The sequence below is a fragment of the Abramis brama genome, assembly GCF_963993115.1.
Source record: "Abramis brama genome assembly, chromosome: 22".
Lineage (NCBI taxonomy): Eukaryota > Metazoa > Chordata > Actinopteri > Cypriniformes > Leuciscidae > Abramis > Abramis brama.
The window spans coordinates 7,216,139-7,229,432 of record NC_139984.1 but is presented as its reverse complement, the minus strand read 5'-3'; the positions used below and the strand labels follow the sequence as shown (position 1 = coordinate 7,229,432).

Sequence of the window (13,294 nt, the reverse complement as noted above, 5' to 3'; positions counted from 1 at the left end):
TTTTATCTTTTTTTCCTCATCGTTTTTTCCACAATACATTTACAATGTGTTCTACCAAATTGAGGAGTGAAGCAGGGCGTCGTCGTAGATTAACCAAACGCAGGTCGTGTGTGAGGCGGCTGTTTCTGACGTTCATGTGCAATCGTGTGCAATGTGTGTAACGAAAGCTACTTATTTTCTGAGTTAAAATATTATAGTTTATAGTATAACTATTGTTTAACATATTTTAAACTTAATTTCATCATTATGTATAATACTCAAAAATACCCCGATGAAAATGAACCATGCTTTTACTATAGTAAAAGTCTAACCATGTGTCTTTTAGTTGGACTGATAAAGTTAACATTTGTACAGCCACAGTATTACAACAAATAAGTCAGTGTGGTTAAATATAGCTTTAATTAGGGTTAAACATTTGAATTCTTACACTTAAAAACTGAGGGCGCATCTCCACTGCTGCGTCCGACTGTCATGTTTACATCATCACCACCATCACCACAAAGCTCCTCCCTCCCGCACGCAATGGGTTGTGGGCAATATTAGCCGTTAGAGTGTGCATTGATCTGCACTTCGAATTCTAACCGGAAATAGTAGACCATCCGGGTATCTTGGGAATACTCATTTCAACATACTACGATTTGGGACGAACTAATTCTAGTTTCGCATACTATTTAGGACGGATAGTATGCGAATTGGGACTCAGCAATAGCCTCCTTCTGCTAACCTTATGTGTAGTCCAGATTTAGAAACTGTGGTTTTAAGCTCATCCAAGTAAGTGTTGTTCATTTTGTGTTATCATTGTTTTTGCTGGGTTACATCATTTTCATGTAATATGTTTGGTGTTAATGTTAGCTTGTATGTTTACAGGTTTTTTATTTAGAAGGACTTCTTGTATATACCTCATCCACAAAGTTATCTTGAGAATTCCTCCATTCCTATGCTGTAATTTTTCTGGTGGGGATTCTACTTAGTCATGCCAATATCATCATTGGATTAATTGAATCTACTGAGATCTGGGATGTTTGAGTGCTGCAAGGACATCATTTTGCAACGTACCCTAAACTGAAGTTTGGATTGACCGAAGCTAGGATATGAGATGAACTACTGGACTGTTTGCTCTTTTCTTGTTTGACAAACCTCTATCTTCATCTGTACTTTTTGTAAAGACCTTTCAAGGAAAGACATTTCATGTACAATGATCAGATAAGCTCAGTTTCTTATGTTTTACTATAACAACTTAGACATACATGCATGTCTTCAATTGTTGACTCACTGTTTTGGTGGTTTTGTGTGACTTAATTGATATAAACACTTTTGCAATTACTTTGGTGTTTGTAATTGGTTTGTGTGTTTCTGATTCTGGTTAAATCTATAATAGTCAATGAAGTCCTCCCTTATAAATTTATTTGTGATGCGCCCTTCTGAGAGTTCTCAGAAGGACGGTTACAACGGTGACAGGCGCATATATCTGTGACTGGTCGAGTGGCAGGTGCATATAACGGTGACTGGTCGAGTGGCAGGCGCATTTAATGGTGTGGCAGCTGCCCCTAGCGGTGACGGGTTGAGTGAGTGCATTGCATGGCGGTGGAGTGCATTACTTACTGTTTTCTTTGAGACAACAGTACCTGCTATCTGCAGGTCTTTTTGAAGCTCTCCACAAGTGATCCTTGGCTCTTGGACAACTCTTCTGATTATTCTTTTCACTCCTCTATCAGAAATATTGCGAGAAGCACTGGTCGAGGTAAATTTATGGTGAAATTATTGTCTTTCCACTTCCGTATTATGGCCCCAAAAGTGCTCACTGGACCATTCAGAAGCTTAGAATGGCGCCTATAACCAATGCCATCATTATGTTTTGCAACAATTAGGTTGCGAAGGTCTTGAGACAGCTCTTTGCTTTTACCCATCATGAGATGTGTCTTGTGTGACACCTTGGCAATGAGACCTTTTTGTAGGCCATCATTTGGGACTGAACCAGCTGTTATTACCTCTGTGACAAGACAGAGGTAATACTTATCGGTTCAAAAAACCGCCCACAGAACCTCTCACAATACAACTTTGACATCGTAGGATGTCCTGTTACTTTATCCTCTACAGTAAAAGACCTGGGTGTTATACTCGATTGTAACCTGTCTTTTGAAAATCATATGTCGTATGTTACAAAAACAGCCTTTTTCCACCTTAGAAACATTGCTAAGCTACGTAATATGCTATCAGTTTCTGATGCAGAAAAGTTAGTTCATGCATTCATGACCTCGAGACTAGATTACTGTAATGCTTTATTAGCTGATTGTCCTGCATCCTCAATAAACAAGCTACAGTTAGTCCAAAATGCCGCTGCTAGAGTTCTTACTAGATCAAGAAAATATGATCATATAACACCGATTTTATCATCACTACATTGGCTACCTATAAAGTTCCGTATTAATTACAAGGTATTGCTACTGACTTATAAAGCCCTAAACGGCTTAGCTCCAGTCTATTTAACGGATCTTCTATCGCCCTATAATCCATCGCGCTCTTTAAGATCAATAAATTCGAGGCTTTTGGTCATACCTAGGATATCCAGATCAACCAAAGGAGGGAGAGCATTTTCACATTTGGCTCTGAAACTCTGGAATAGCCTTCCTGATACTGTTCGTTGCTCGGACTCGCTCTCCCAGTTTAAAACTAGATTAAAGACGCATCTTTTCGGCCAGGCATTCATATAATATTGTTAATCTTACAGTTCAAACTACAATCCGGCCTCTAGTTCATAAATGCCAGAGGAGAACTGGCCCCCGACTGAGCCTGGGTTCTCCCAAGGTTTTTTTTTTTCTCCATTAGGTCACCTGATGGAGTTTTAGGACACCATTAGGTCACTTGGAGTTTTTCGGTTCCTTGCCACTGTTGCCTTTGGCTTGCTCAGTTGGGGATATTTTGGGGATATTTAATTTTATTCTATCAATCAATAAATTCCACTAGAAACAAACCTTGCTGTATTATTTTATTTTAATTTAATACTGTGAAGCTGCTTTGATACAATCTGTATTGTGAAAAGCGCTATACAAATATACTTGATTTGATTTGATTTATTAATTTCCACTGACAGGGGGCTGGATTGCTTTTTAATTACTGTAAATTTTCAGCAGTTGTCTTGGCTTTCCATGCCTTTTTGCTCCTCCCTTTCTTCATGTGTTCAATACTTTTTCCCTGTGTCATTTCACATTATTACACATAACTTAATTTCTGAACTTATTTTTGTTTGTTTCTTTGTATGTATGGTTTACTTGGGTTGTTACCAACATCTGGTGAAAATTTCATGTCAGTAGCACCTGTGGAAATATATTTACTGAGAAAAATGATGACGTGTTCAATACTTATTTCCCCCGCTGTATATATATATATATATATATATGTTTTGTCAAAAAAAATCAACTAAGATGTTGTGTTTGTTCCAATGTAGGCGATATTCAAACTAATGAATCTTAACTTTGAAATACGTATGATAAAATGTATTTTTACAAAGAAAGATTACACTGGAAATATTGTTAAAATTTTAATTGTTGTAATTGTATAACCTTTTTAATAAAATAGCTAAAATATATACAAGGATAGATGTAAACAAAAACTTAAAAGGTCAATAAAAGCCTTCTCTTTAAATATATTTTTATTGTGTTTTATTAGTGACACATTTGGGTAGAGAATATATTCCAAAACTTTCTGAAAATACAGCATGAGAATTAACTGCACAATTACTAGAAATGTTTACCTTGGATATTATACAATTTGCAAGCACAATTTGTGGGAAAAAACAACAACAACAACTGTGTTTCCAACTGTGAACCAATTATATATATATGTATGTATGTATGTATGTATGTGTGTGTGTGTGTATATATATATATATATATATATATACACTCACCTAAAGGATTATTAGGAACACCTGTTCAATTTCTCATTAATGCAATTATCTAATCAACCAATCACATGGCAGTTGCTTCAATGCATTTAGGGGTGTGGTCCTGGTCAAGACAATCTCCTGAACTCCAAACTGAATGTCAGAATGGGAAAGAAAGGTGATTTAAGCAATTTTGAGCGTGGCATGGTTGTTGGTGCCAGACGGGCCGGTCTGAGTATTTCACAATCTGCTCAGTTACTGGGATTTTCACGCACAACCATTTCTAGGTTTTACAAAGAATGGTGTGAAAAGGGAAAAACATCCAGTATGCGGCAGTCCTGTGGGCGAAAATGCCTTGTTGATGCTAGAGGTCAGAGGAGAATGGGCCGACTGATTCAAGCTGATAGAAGAGCAACTTTGACTGAAATAACCACTCGTTACAACCGAGGTATGCAGCAAAGCATTTGTGAAGCCACAACACACACAACCTTGAGGCGGATGGGCTACAACAGCAGAAGACCCCACCGGGTACCACTCATCTCCACTACAAATAGGAAAAAGAGGCTACAATTTGCACGAGCTCACCAAAATTGGACAGTTGAAGACTGGAAAAATGTTGCCTGGTCTGATGAGTCTCGATTTCTGTTGAGACATTCAGATGGTAGAGTCAGAATTTGGCGTAAACAGAATGAGAACATGGATCCATCATGCCTTGTTACCACTGTGCAGGCTGGTGGTGGTGGTGTAATGGTGTGGGGGATGTTTTCTTGGCACACTTTAGGCCCCTTAGTGCCAATTGGGCATCGTTTAAATGCCACGGCCTACCTGAGCATTATTTCTGACCATGTCCATCCCTTTATGACCACCATGTACCCATCATCTGATGGCTACTTCCAGCAGGATAATGCACCATGTCACAAAGCTCGAATCATTTCAAATTGGTTTCTTGAACATGACAATGAGTTCACTGTACTAAAATGGCCCCCACAGTCACCAGATCTCAACCCAATAGAGCATCTTTGGGATGTGGTGGAACGGGAGCTTCGTGCCCTGGATGTGCATCCCACAAATCTATATATATATATGTATATGTATATATGTATACACTCAGTGACACACCTGAATGAAAGGCTCATTATGGGTGTGAACTTCTCAGGTGTGAACCACTAAATATTCATGATGGTGTTGGATCGTTTACGCCCATCCGCATATTGCCTTTCCAAACTAAAAGTGTTTCACAAAATTTAAATCAATGTATTGTTTTATGTGAATGATTAGGCAGGATGATTTTCACATCATTTTGAAGAAAAAACTCAAAAATGTGTTTTGTGGCCTTATTTCAGAAACTTTTACCTCATTTTTAGTTTTTTCAATAACCATGCATAAACATTATTCTCTCAAAAATTAAAACATGTTGCTCACATATTAGGGTAGCCCTGTTTGTGCTAAATAGAGTGTAATTACACCTTTGCCATTAATATGTTTATAAGCAACTGAAAAAAGCACAAATGTCAGGGCATGTCAGAACATCTCAAGGACCCCAAAAACACCTTAGACCCCAGAGGGTTAATGCTTGCACAGGTGCGATTCCGGCCGAATCCATAGTGTGGCCCTCTTTTGAGACCACTTTCCCAAGAAACCTCACCTTGTTTTTGAACAGTTCACATTTTTTCACTGTCAACTTCACCCCGTGCAGCTGATAGTGTTGTAACACCTTGCGCATATCCCTGAGATGATCATCGAAAGATCGGCTGTGCACCAAGTTGTCATCCAGATAAGGAAGGCAAACTTCATCTCCCAACCCTGAGAGACACTCCTCCATGCTTCTTTGGAACTCTGATGGGGCTGAAGACAACCCAAATGGTATCCTCACCCATTCATATAGACCCCAGGGTGTAATAAATGCAGTGAGGGATTGACTACTTTCTTCCAGGAAACCCTGATGATATGCCTTGCCTTGGTCTAGTACAGAGAACCAAGCACTGCCTTGTAAACGGTTAAGCATATCTTGTATGCGTGGGATGGGATGTCTGTCAGGGATGGACTTTTGATTTAGCTCCCTATAATCACAACAGAGACGCAAGGTCCCATCTTTTTTTCGCACACACACTATAGGCAACGAGTAGTTGGATTTGGATTTTCTTATCCAACCCCGATTTAGCAAGTCCTCCAAATACTCCTTCACCTCTTTGTGTAAGGGTTTTGGCACAGATATGTATGTTCGTCGCACGGAGTGGGATCAGACAACCTGATGCGGAGCTGTAGGCATGGTATACATCCCACATCATACTCATCTTTGGAGAATGCCCCACACTCTTCCCTTAAAATTGTTTTTACTTTTAGCTGACCACACAAGGCTAACAATTCTGCAAGATAGTGTTTTGCAACATCGTCCTCCTCCTCTTCAACACTTTCTTCCAGTGCCTCACTCATCAGTCTTATTAACCCCCTGGGGTCGGCGGTATCGCCGGCGATACCAGCTTGCTTTTTTTTTTTCAGTGTAAAAGAGACTCATAAATACTCTGTTGACTTTGATTTTCCATAGGAGTTTCATACATCACTCGATCATGTTAAGTGTGTATTTTTTTGTGTATACTCACAATAAAAACAAAGTGTTGTGCTTTTTGCCAAATAAAGAAAAATAAACACGAAGCGAGTTCTGCCTTCACTCTGTCAGTTAAGTCCATTCTGAAACGCGTCCGAAAATGAACCATAACTCAGCGAATACTCAGTCAAACAGTCACACAGGCACACAGGCATGAAGCTTGAATTCTCTTCTTTTAAATGAAGTCATTTTTATAAAAAACAAATATTCTCAGTTTATGCAATCTGTATGAAAAGAGAGAGATGTCAGTCGTTCTCATCTCAGCTCATTATTTTTAATTTGACTCCGCCCACGGAGGCAATCCTGCAAACCTGTGAACGCCCCCATATCAGCTCGAGAAAACACATCAAGCTTATTCAGATCATTGTACTTGTTTACACCGTCTCGCGGCGCTGTGAGGAATAATAATAATGGAAAATGTACCTCAAGTGCTGGTATTTCGAGGACAACGGATCCTGAGCTATGGAATACCGTAGTAAGTTTTTTTCATTCTCAAGTGAATCGCGTTTCTGTGTGTGAATGAATGAATGGCAGAGATGCGCTGTTTACCACAACTGGCAAAAAAACGGTTTAAATTTGAATCGCGTTTCTGTGTGTGAATGAATGTTTCGCTTTTAGCAAACTGTATTGCTATACTGAGTAAAAATCGACTGAAATATGTTGAAATAAAATGTATTTGTATAAGCAACGTATTAAACTGCAAATTAACATTTACATTTCTTATAATAAAAACGAAAGACCTATGTTACAGACATATGAAAGACAACATTTCGTTGATTAGTTTTGGATAGATTATACATTTTTACTGTAAAATATCTGCCACCTCAAATAAGCTTTTGTTTGCCAATTTTTGCTCATATGTTAAATATAGTATGTTTTGTCAAAAATAAAGTAATCAAATAATATGTTATAATGTTTGTTCCAATGTAGCCTAGGCTATATTCAGGTAATGAATCCTTAACTTTGAAATATGTATGATAAAATGTATACTTTAGTTTTTACAAAGAAAGATTACACTTGAATTGTTGTTGTAATTGTAACCTTTTTAATAAAAAAAATATATTTACAAGGTAGATGTAAACAAACTATTAAAATGTAAATATAAGCCTTTTCTTTAAATAATTTTTATTGTGTTTTATTAGTGACAAATTTGGGGAGAGGATACATATTCCAAAACTGAAAATACAGTATGAGAATTAACTGCACAATTACTAGACATGTTTTCCTTTGATATTATAGGCCAATTTGCAAGCACAATTTGTGGAAAAATAAAAAAAAATTGAGATGCTTCCAACTGTTGCGCTTGCATTCTTTTTTGTGGCTCAGTCACACACCTGAATGAATGGCTCATTAAGTATGCGGGCCCCATTGTCTCCTCAGGTGCGAACCACTAAATATGCATGATGGTGTTGGATCGTTGACGCCCACTCGCATATGGCCTTTCCAAACAGAAAGTGTTTTGCAAAATTTAAATCAATGTATTGTGTTATGTGAATGATTAGGCAGGATAATTTTCACATCATTTTGAAGAAAAAACTCTTAAAAGAAAAAAGTCTTATTGACACATATTTAGTATGTGTTTTGTGGCCTTATTCCAATAAATGCTCTAGGACCTAAGGAAATATTGGCTGAGGAAAGGGGTGATTGAAGAAGAATGGTCTTGTGATAAGTTAGGGGGGAGGGAAGAATGCTAACAGCAGCATTACAATTCTTGACAGACTGTGATACAAGCTAGTAGTCAATATGACACTGACTAGAACAACTTTAGTTACTCCAAGTATATGACCTAATATGTGGACATTTTTCACTCCAAATTTCGATGACATTAAATTTACACACACACACACACACACACACACACACACACACACACACACACACAGAGAGAGAGAGAGAGAGAGAGAGAGAGAGAGAGAGTCTAGTCTTGTCTAGAGCTCAGGCTACCTCCTGTTGGTTTACCTCTTACCTGAAGATATACTTACCTTCTTCGTTCCTGTTCCTAGTCCCCAGTTTTTCGTCTCCGTGATTGCATCCTGCAAAGGAAAAAGGCAAGTTGATTAATTCATCTCTCAGTGACTTTCTAACGTGTGTGTGGGGCAACTCACCTTTCATCAGTCATCATCTGCTTCTCTCATCTGCCTGCCAATTCGTTCATTGCCATATCAGTTTGCTCAAATAAAGCTTTTGGATGATTTTGAAACTCACCTGTCGGTTCAGTGTGTGTTTCCCTAACAACAATAATAATTAGGCAAATTACCAACAGCAATAAATGTCAATTCTGGTCACAAACAAATTAAAATTCTTTGTCTCCAACAAAACATCTTGGGTTACTTAACCCTGTTCCCTGAAAAAGCAGAACGAGATGCTGCGCTGATCAGCGCATTTAACGTGACCAGCTATGAATATGTGTGCAACACGTCAATGAAATTGACCCAGAACTTTTATAGCCTCAGGCGGTGACGTCACCGGAGCGCGCGCACGCCGCGAGGCTATAAATAGTATAGTAATAGTAATATAATAATATAAATGAGCCACAGCTGCATCGACAGGATATTTTGTCTGAAGAGCAGTCCTGGGACATCTTAAGCACAGCAATACAGCGCAGCATCTCGTTATGCTTTTTCAGGGAACAGGGTTACAGTCAAGTAACCCGAGACGTTCCCTTTCAAAAGCTACAATCGATGCTGCAGTGATCAGCACATTGGGAACGAGAATACCCACGCCGCCGTGCTTTGAGGTGTCTGGACCCCTTACGGTTGTGTAGTGTGTGCTCACAAGAATGCAAGAAGGTCTCAGGCATGAGCTTGTGATGTCGACTCAAGGACGTGTGAGCCTGGAGTGGCATGAACATTAGCAGCGTTTCTACTGTCGGGCCTGTGCGAGCCAGGGCTTTAAATGGGACGTGCCGGGCTAAAAGCGCCGGGCCTGTAGCACTGAGCCCAAAACACACTACGTTTCCACTGTCGGGCCAGAATCTCCACAGCGCTTCACTAAAACACGCCCGTAACACGCCTCTCTGGAACAATGTCACACTAACCATCATTTCACCAACAAATGGAAGTTTTCTAAAAAAATTAAAATTAAAATAAAAAAAAGAAAGTTTTATCAGAAAAATAATTAAAAAAGGAATCACTGGAACCTAGCATGATCGCAAAACAAACATGATAAAATCGACCATTTGCTGGCATTTTTGTTGTTTACAATAATTTGATCCTAGTCTTTTGCATCGGGTATAAATATTTTTACCTTAACCCTCTGAGGTCGACAAACGCGCGGGCATAATCATAACGGATGGAAACATTTGAAGTAACATGATAATCAATATATTTTTCTCTAGCTTAGTTGTTACTGAAATCTTTTGGAAGATTTATAGGCTGCTATAGGTTATTTATTGTTATTATTATTTTATCCGCACTGCGCATATACCTTATGCCTACAAGGCACAACAAACCTGGTGTTCATTATATTATATATCGTTGGAAACGTGTGTGTGTGTGTGTATTCTGTGAATTTTAAAAAGGAATTTTAAAAAGCAATTTTAACCAGAAAAATCTAATATTTATTTCCAAAATCGTGCAGGCCTTTCTCTTGATATCAGTATGTTCACTTTTTTTTTTCAGGTCCCAGATGCCACTGAGGACTTCAACATTCACATGAGTCTCAGTACGTGAACATGGTAAAGTGAAAATATTGGAAATGAAAGGTATGTACAGTGTTTTTAGGAATGGCACAAAGGTCTCTGTCTTTGAAGTGCTTTTTTGGCATTTGTTGTGTATCTTTGGATTATGTTGTGTTGTAAATAAATCCAAACAATTTAAAAGCCATTCTTTTTTAAATCTCCTCATTTACAGTATTGTGCAAGGTTGCTCAGAATGATAGGGGCCTGATAGCTCCTAATAGGGCCGTTAGGGGAGGTTCTTTGTCTTTCTCAGGTGAGAAAAGCTTACATATTAATGAGCTCTCGCATAAGGCTTTTTCACACAAAACACGTCGTAAAAATTTTAAATCAATATATTGTCTTATCTGAATGAGCAGTCAGGGTGATTTTCACATAGTTTTGCAGCAAATATTCTAGGCTACGTCATACAATTTTCAAAAGTCTTGTGAAGAAATAATCAGTATGGGTTTCATGGCCTTATTTCAGTGAGAATTTTTTTTTGTATTTTCAAAAACCACGCATAAATGTCATTATCTCAAAACTACAAACTTTTACATACATGCTGTTGATATATTATTGTAGCAGAGTTTGTGCTGAATACAGTGTAATTAGACTTTAGCCATGAAAATGTCACAAGTAACAGATATAACCAGAAATGTCAGAGCATGTCAGAACACCTCCAGGGCCCAGAAAACAGCTCAGACCTCAGAGGGTTAAACGGTGAACAGAATCCACATCGGATCACAAACAGAAGGCATTCAAACATGAAAGTGAGTTTTGAGGAAAATTATTTTAAAAGTCTTTAATGCTGATGTTAGCGGACAGAATTATCCGGCTCTGCTGTCTCCAAACTCCGCCTTTGTTTGTAACCACTCCTCTAGCCCGCGTTGGCCCGCTTTGGACCAAGGTATGCGGCTGGCCAGAAAACCCTGGCCCGGTGGCCCAGAGGAAGCCCTGAAGAGGACCGATCAAGCCCCGGAAGTGACAGTGGAAACGCACGCTATTGTGATGGATTTTTGAATAAATAAACTAGTAAACTGTATATCAAACTAATCATAATTCTAACATCTAACCTTACTTCTCTTTTAGGCCTAACATTCTACCACTTGAACAAAATGTACTCTGAAGTTTGTGTCTAGAATAGTCTCATGACATATTGAGTAATCAAATTAACTTCTAACCCTTTTCTATTTTTTTAATCATTTGAGATCTACGTTGCTTCTACCTAGTAACAGAAGGGATTGCATATGAAGATCCAATCAAATTGTAGGGAAATGATGTAATGTTTCATGTCATTTTGCCATGCTCCTATTCTATAAAAACTGTTGTATTCCTTTTGCTGGTGGGATTCTCTCTGAAATTTGTCTGAGATCCTCCGGACGTGATTAAAGCATATTCGAAGGCATTGTCTGGAGTCTGTTTAGTTATTGATGCGCAGCAAGTTAGTTGGGGGAACAAGTTAGGGACTGCAAACTCAAAGCCAGTTGTCGACTGTAGACGCAGAGCTAGAGTATAAAGTTATTATTAAGTTTCAAATGTAGATGCTTGGGTGTCAATTGGAGATGCCCCAGGTAAATTTATTATTAAGTTTCGACTGTAGACGCTTGGGTGTCGTGCATGCATGCATGATAATCCATGACGCCCCAGGTAATTAGGAGTCAGGTATGTGAGAAAAATGTAACACAACATCCAAACTATAGAATCTTATGATTGTGTGTGGAGAGGACCAGTCTGCCACATCACAAACATGCTATAGGGGGGCACCCCCCGCCAAGGCTTGGGAAGAAGTGACCCCCCTAGTAGAATAAGCCCTGATGCCTACTGGCAAAACTTGACTGTGTGCCTCATAGGCAAGGGCAACAGCATCTCTCACCCAATATAAAATTGTCTTTTTGTGGCTGCCCCCACTGTTATGGCCTCCATGACAAACAAATATTGCTCTGACTTACACTACTGGCTAGTGCGGTGGACCGAGGTCTGAAGAGCATGGACTGAACACAGTCTGTGAAGTCTCTCCTGACCTGGCGTTGTGAACGGTGGAGGGCAGAAGGCCTCAAGAGTGACCGGATATACGGTTGAGAAGGGGACCTTAGGGTAGTCAGGATGAGGATGCAAGATTCTTTTTAAACCAGTGATAGCCATAAGAAAAACCATCTCAAAAGTCAGAGGTTTATCAGATGTTGACCCTAGAGGTTCAAAGGGTGTCTCAACCAGACCCTCCAGGACTATAGCTAAGTCCCATGAAGGGATCTTGGTTTTAAAAGGAGGCCTCAGTCGCCAGGCTCCACGAATGAAGCGGGCGAGCAGAGGATGTTTCTCAAGTGGCACCCTGTCAATCAAGGTGTGGCAAGCCGATAAAGTGGCCACATAAACCCTGAGAGTTGCGGGGCATGTGCCTGCTGATAATTTTTTCTTTGCAGGAAGTCCAGAACTGAAGCAATCTGGCAGTTAACTGGATCTGCATTACGTGCAGTGCACCACCTTTTTAAAGACACCCCATTTATTGGCATAACATCCTCTAGTGGAGGGAGCCCTAGCACTGAGAATGGTCTCTATGATATCAGCTGAAAACCCAGTGTCCCACAGTTGGTACCCTTCTGGGGCCAAGCATGAAGGTTCCACAACTCGGGCTGGGGATATTGTCCCCTGCGTTTGAGACTGAAGGTCCCTCCTGTTCGGTATCACCCAGTGCGAGCCGTTTAGGAGAGATATTATTCCCGAGAACCAAACTCTGTTTAGCCAACAAGGCGCTATCAGTAAGAGGCAAGGACCCTTGATGACAAACCTTGGCCAGGACTCCCACTAGGACATAGTAGCCCCTTAACTGCTGGAAGAAGTACTTCAGGGCCAGAAATACAGCCATCAATTCAAGGCAATTGATGTGCTAATCGAGATGTGCCTCCCCAGATCCATTGTGCTGGACGACCACTTAAGACCGCTACCCAGCCCGACAGGGAGGCGTCTGTTGTTAGCATTCTGCGATGGCAAGACGCACCTAGAGTGGGACCCAAGGCAAGGAACCGGGGTCTGTATATTGTATAAATGAAACCCCCCTGGTTTTGAGCCACAACTGAAGTGGTCTCATGTGCAAAAGGCCCAGAGGGATCACTGTGGACGCAGCTGCCATGAGACCTATGTAATGTCCTGA

The 13,294-nt window shown here is 39.8% G+C and overlaps 1 protein-coding gene across 1 annotated transcript in view; it reads right to left on the bottom strand.

Moving 5' to 3' along the window:
* Positions 1-13,009, bottom strand: part of LOC311073148 (uncharacterized protein) — a gene marked incomplete at its 5' end in the record, with an annotated part of 43,969 nt that extends 30,960 nt beyond the window's left edge. Inside the window, 3 exons of the mRNA XM_084098631.1 lie at positions 8,471-8,521; positions 12,168-12,558; positions 12,740-13,009. Coding sequence (XP_083954757.1) covers positions 8,471-8,521; positions 12,168-12,558; positions 12,740-13,009 — 712 coding nt within the window. The remainder of the gene's footprint in view (positions 1-8,470; positions 8,522-12,167; positions 12,559-12,739) is intronic.
* Positions 13,010-13,294: the final 285 nt, after the last annotated feature.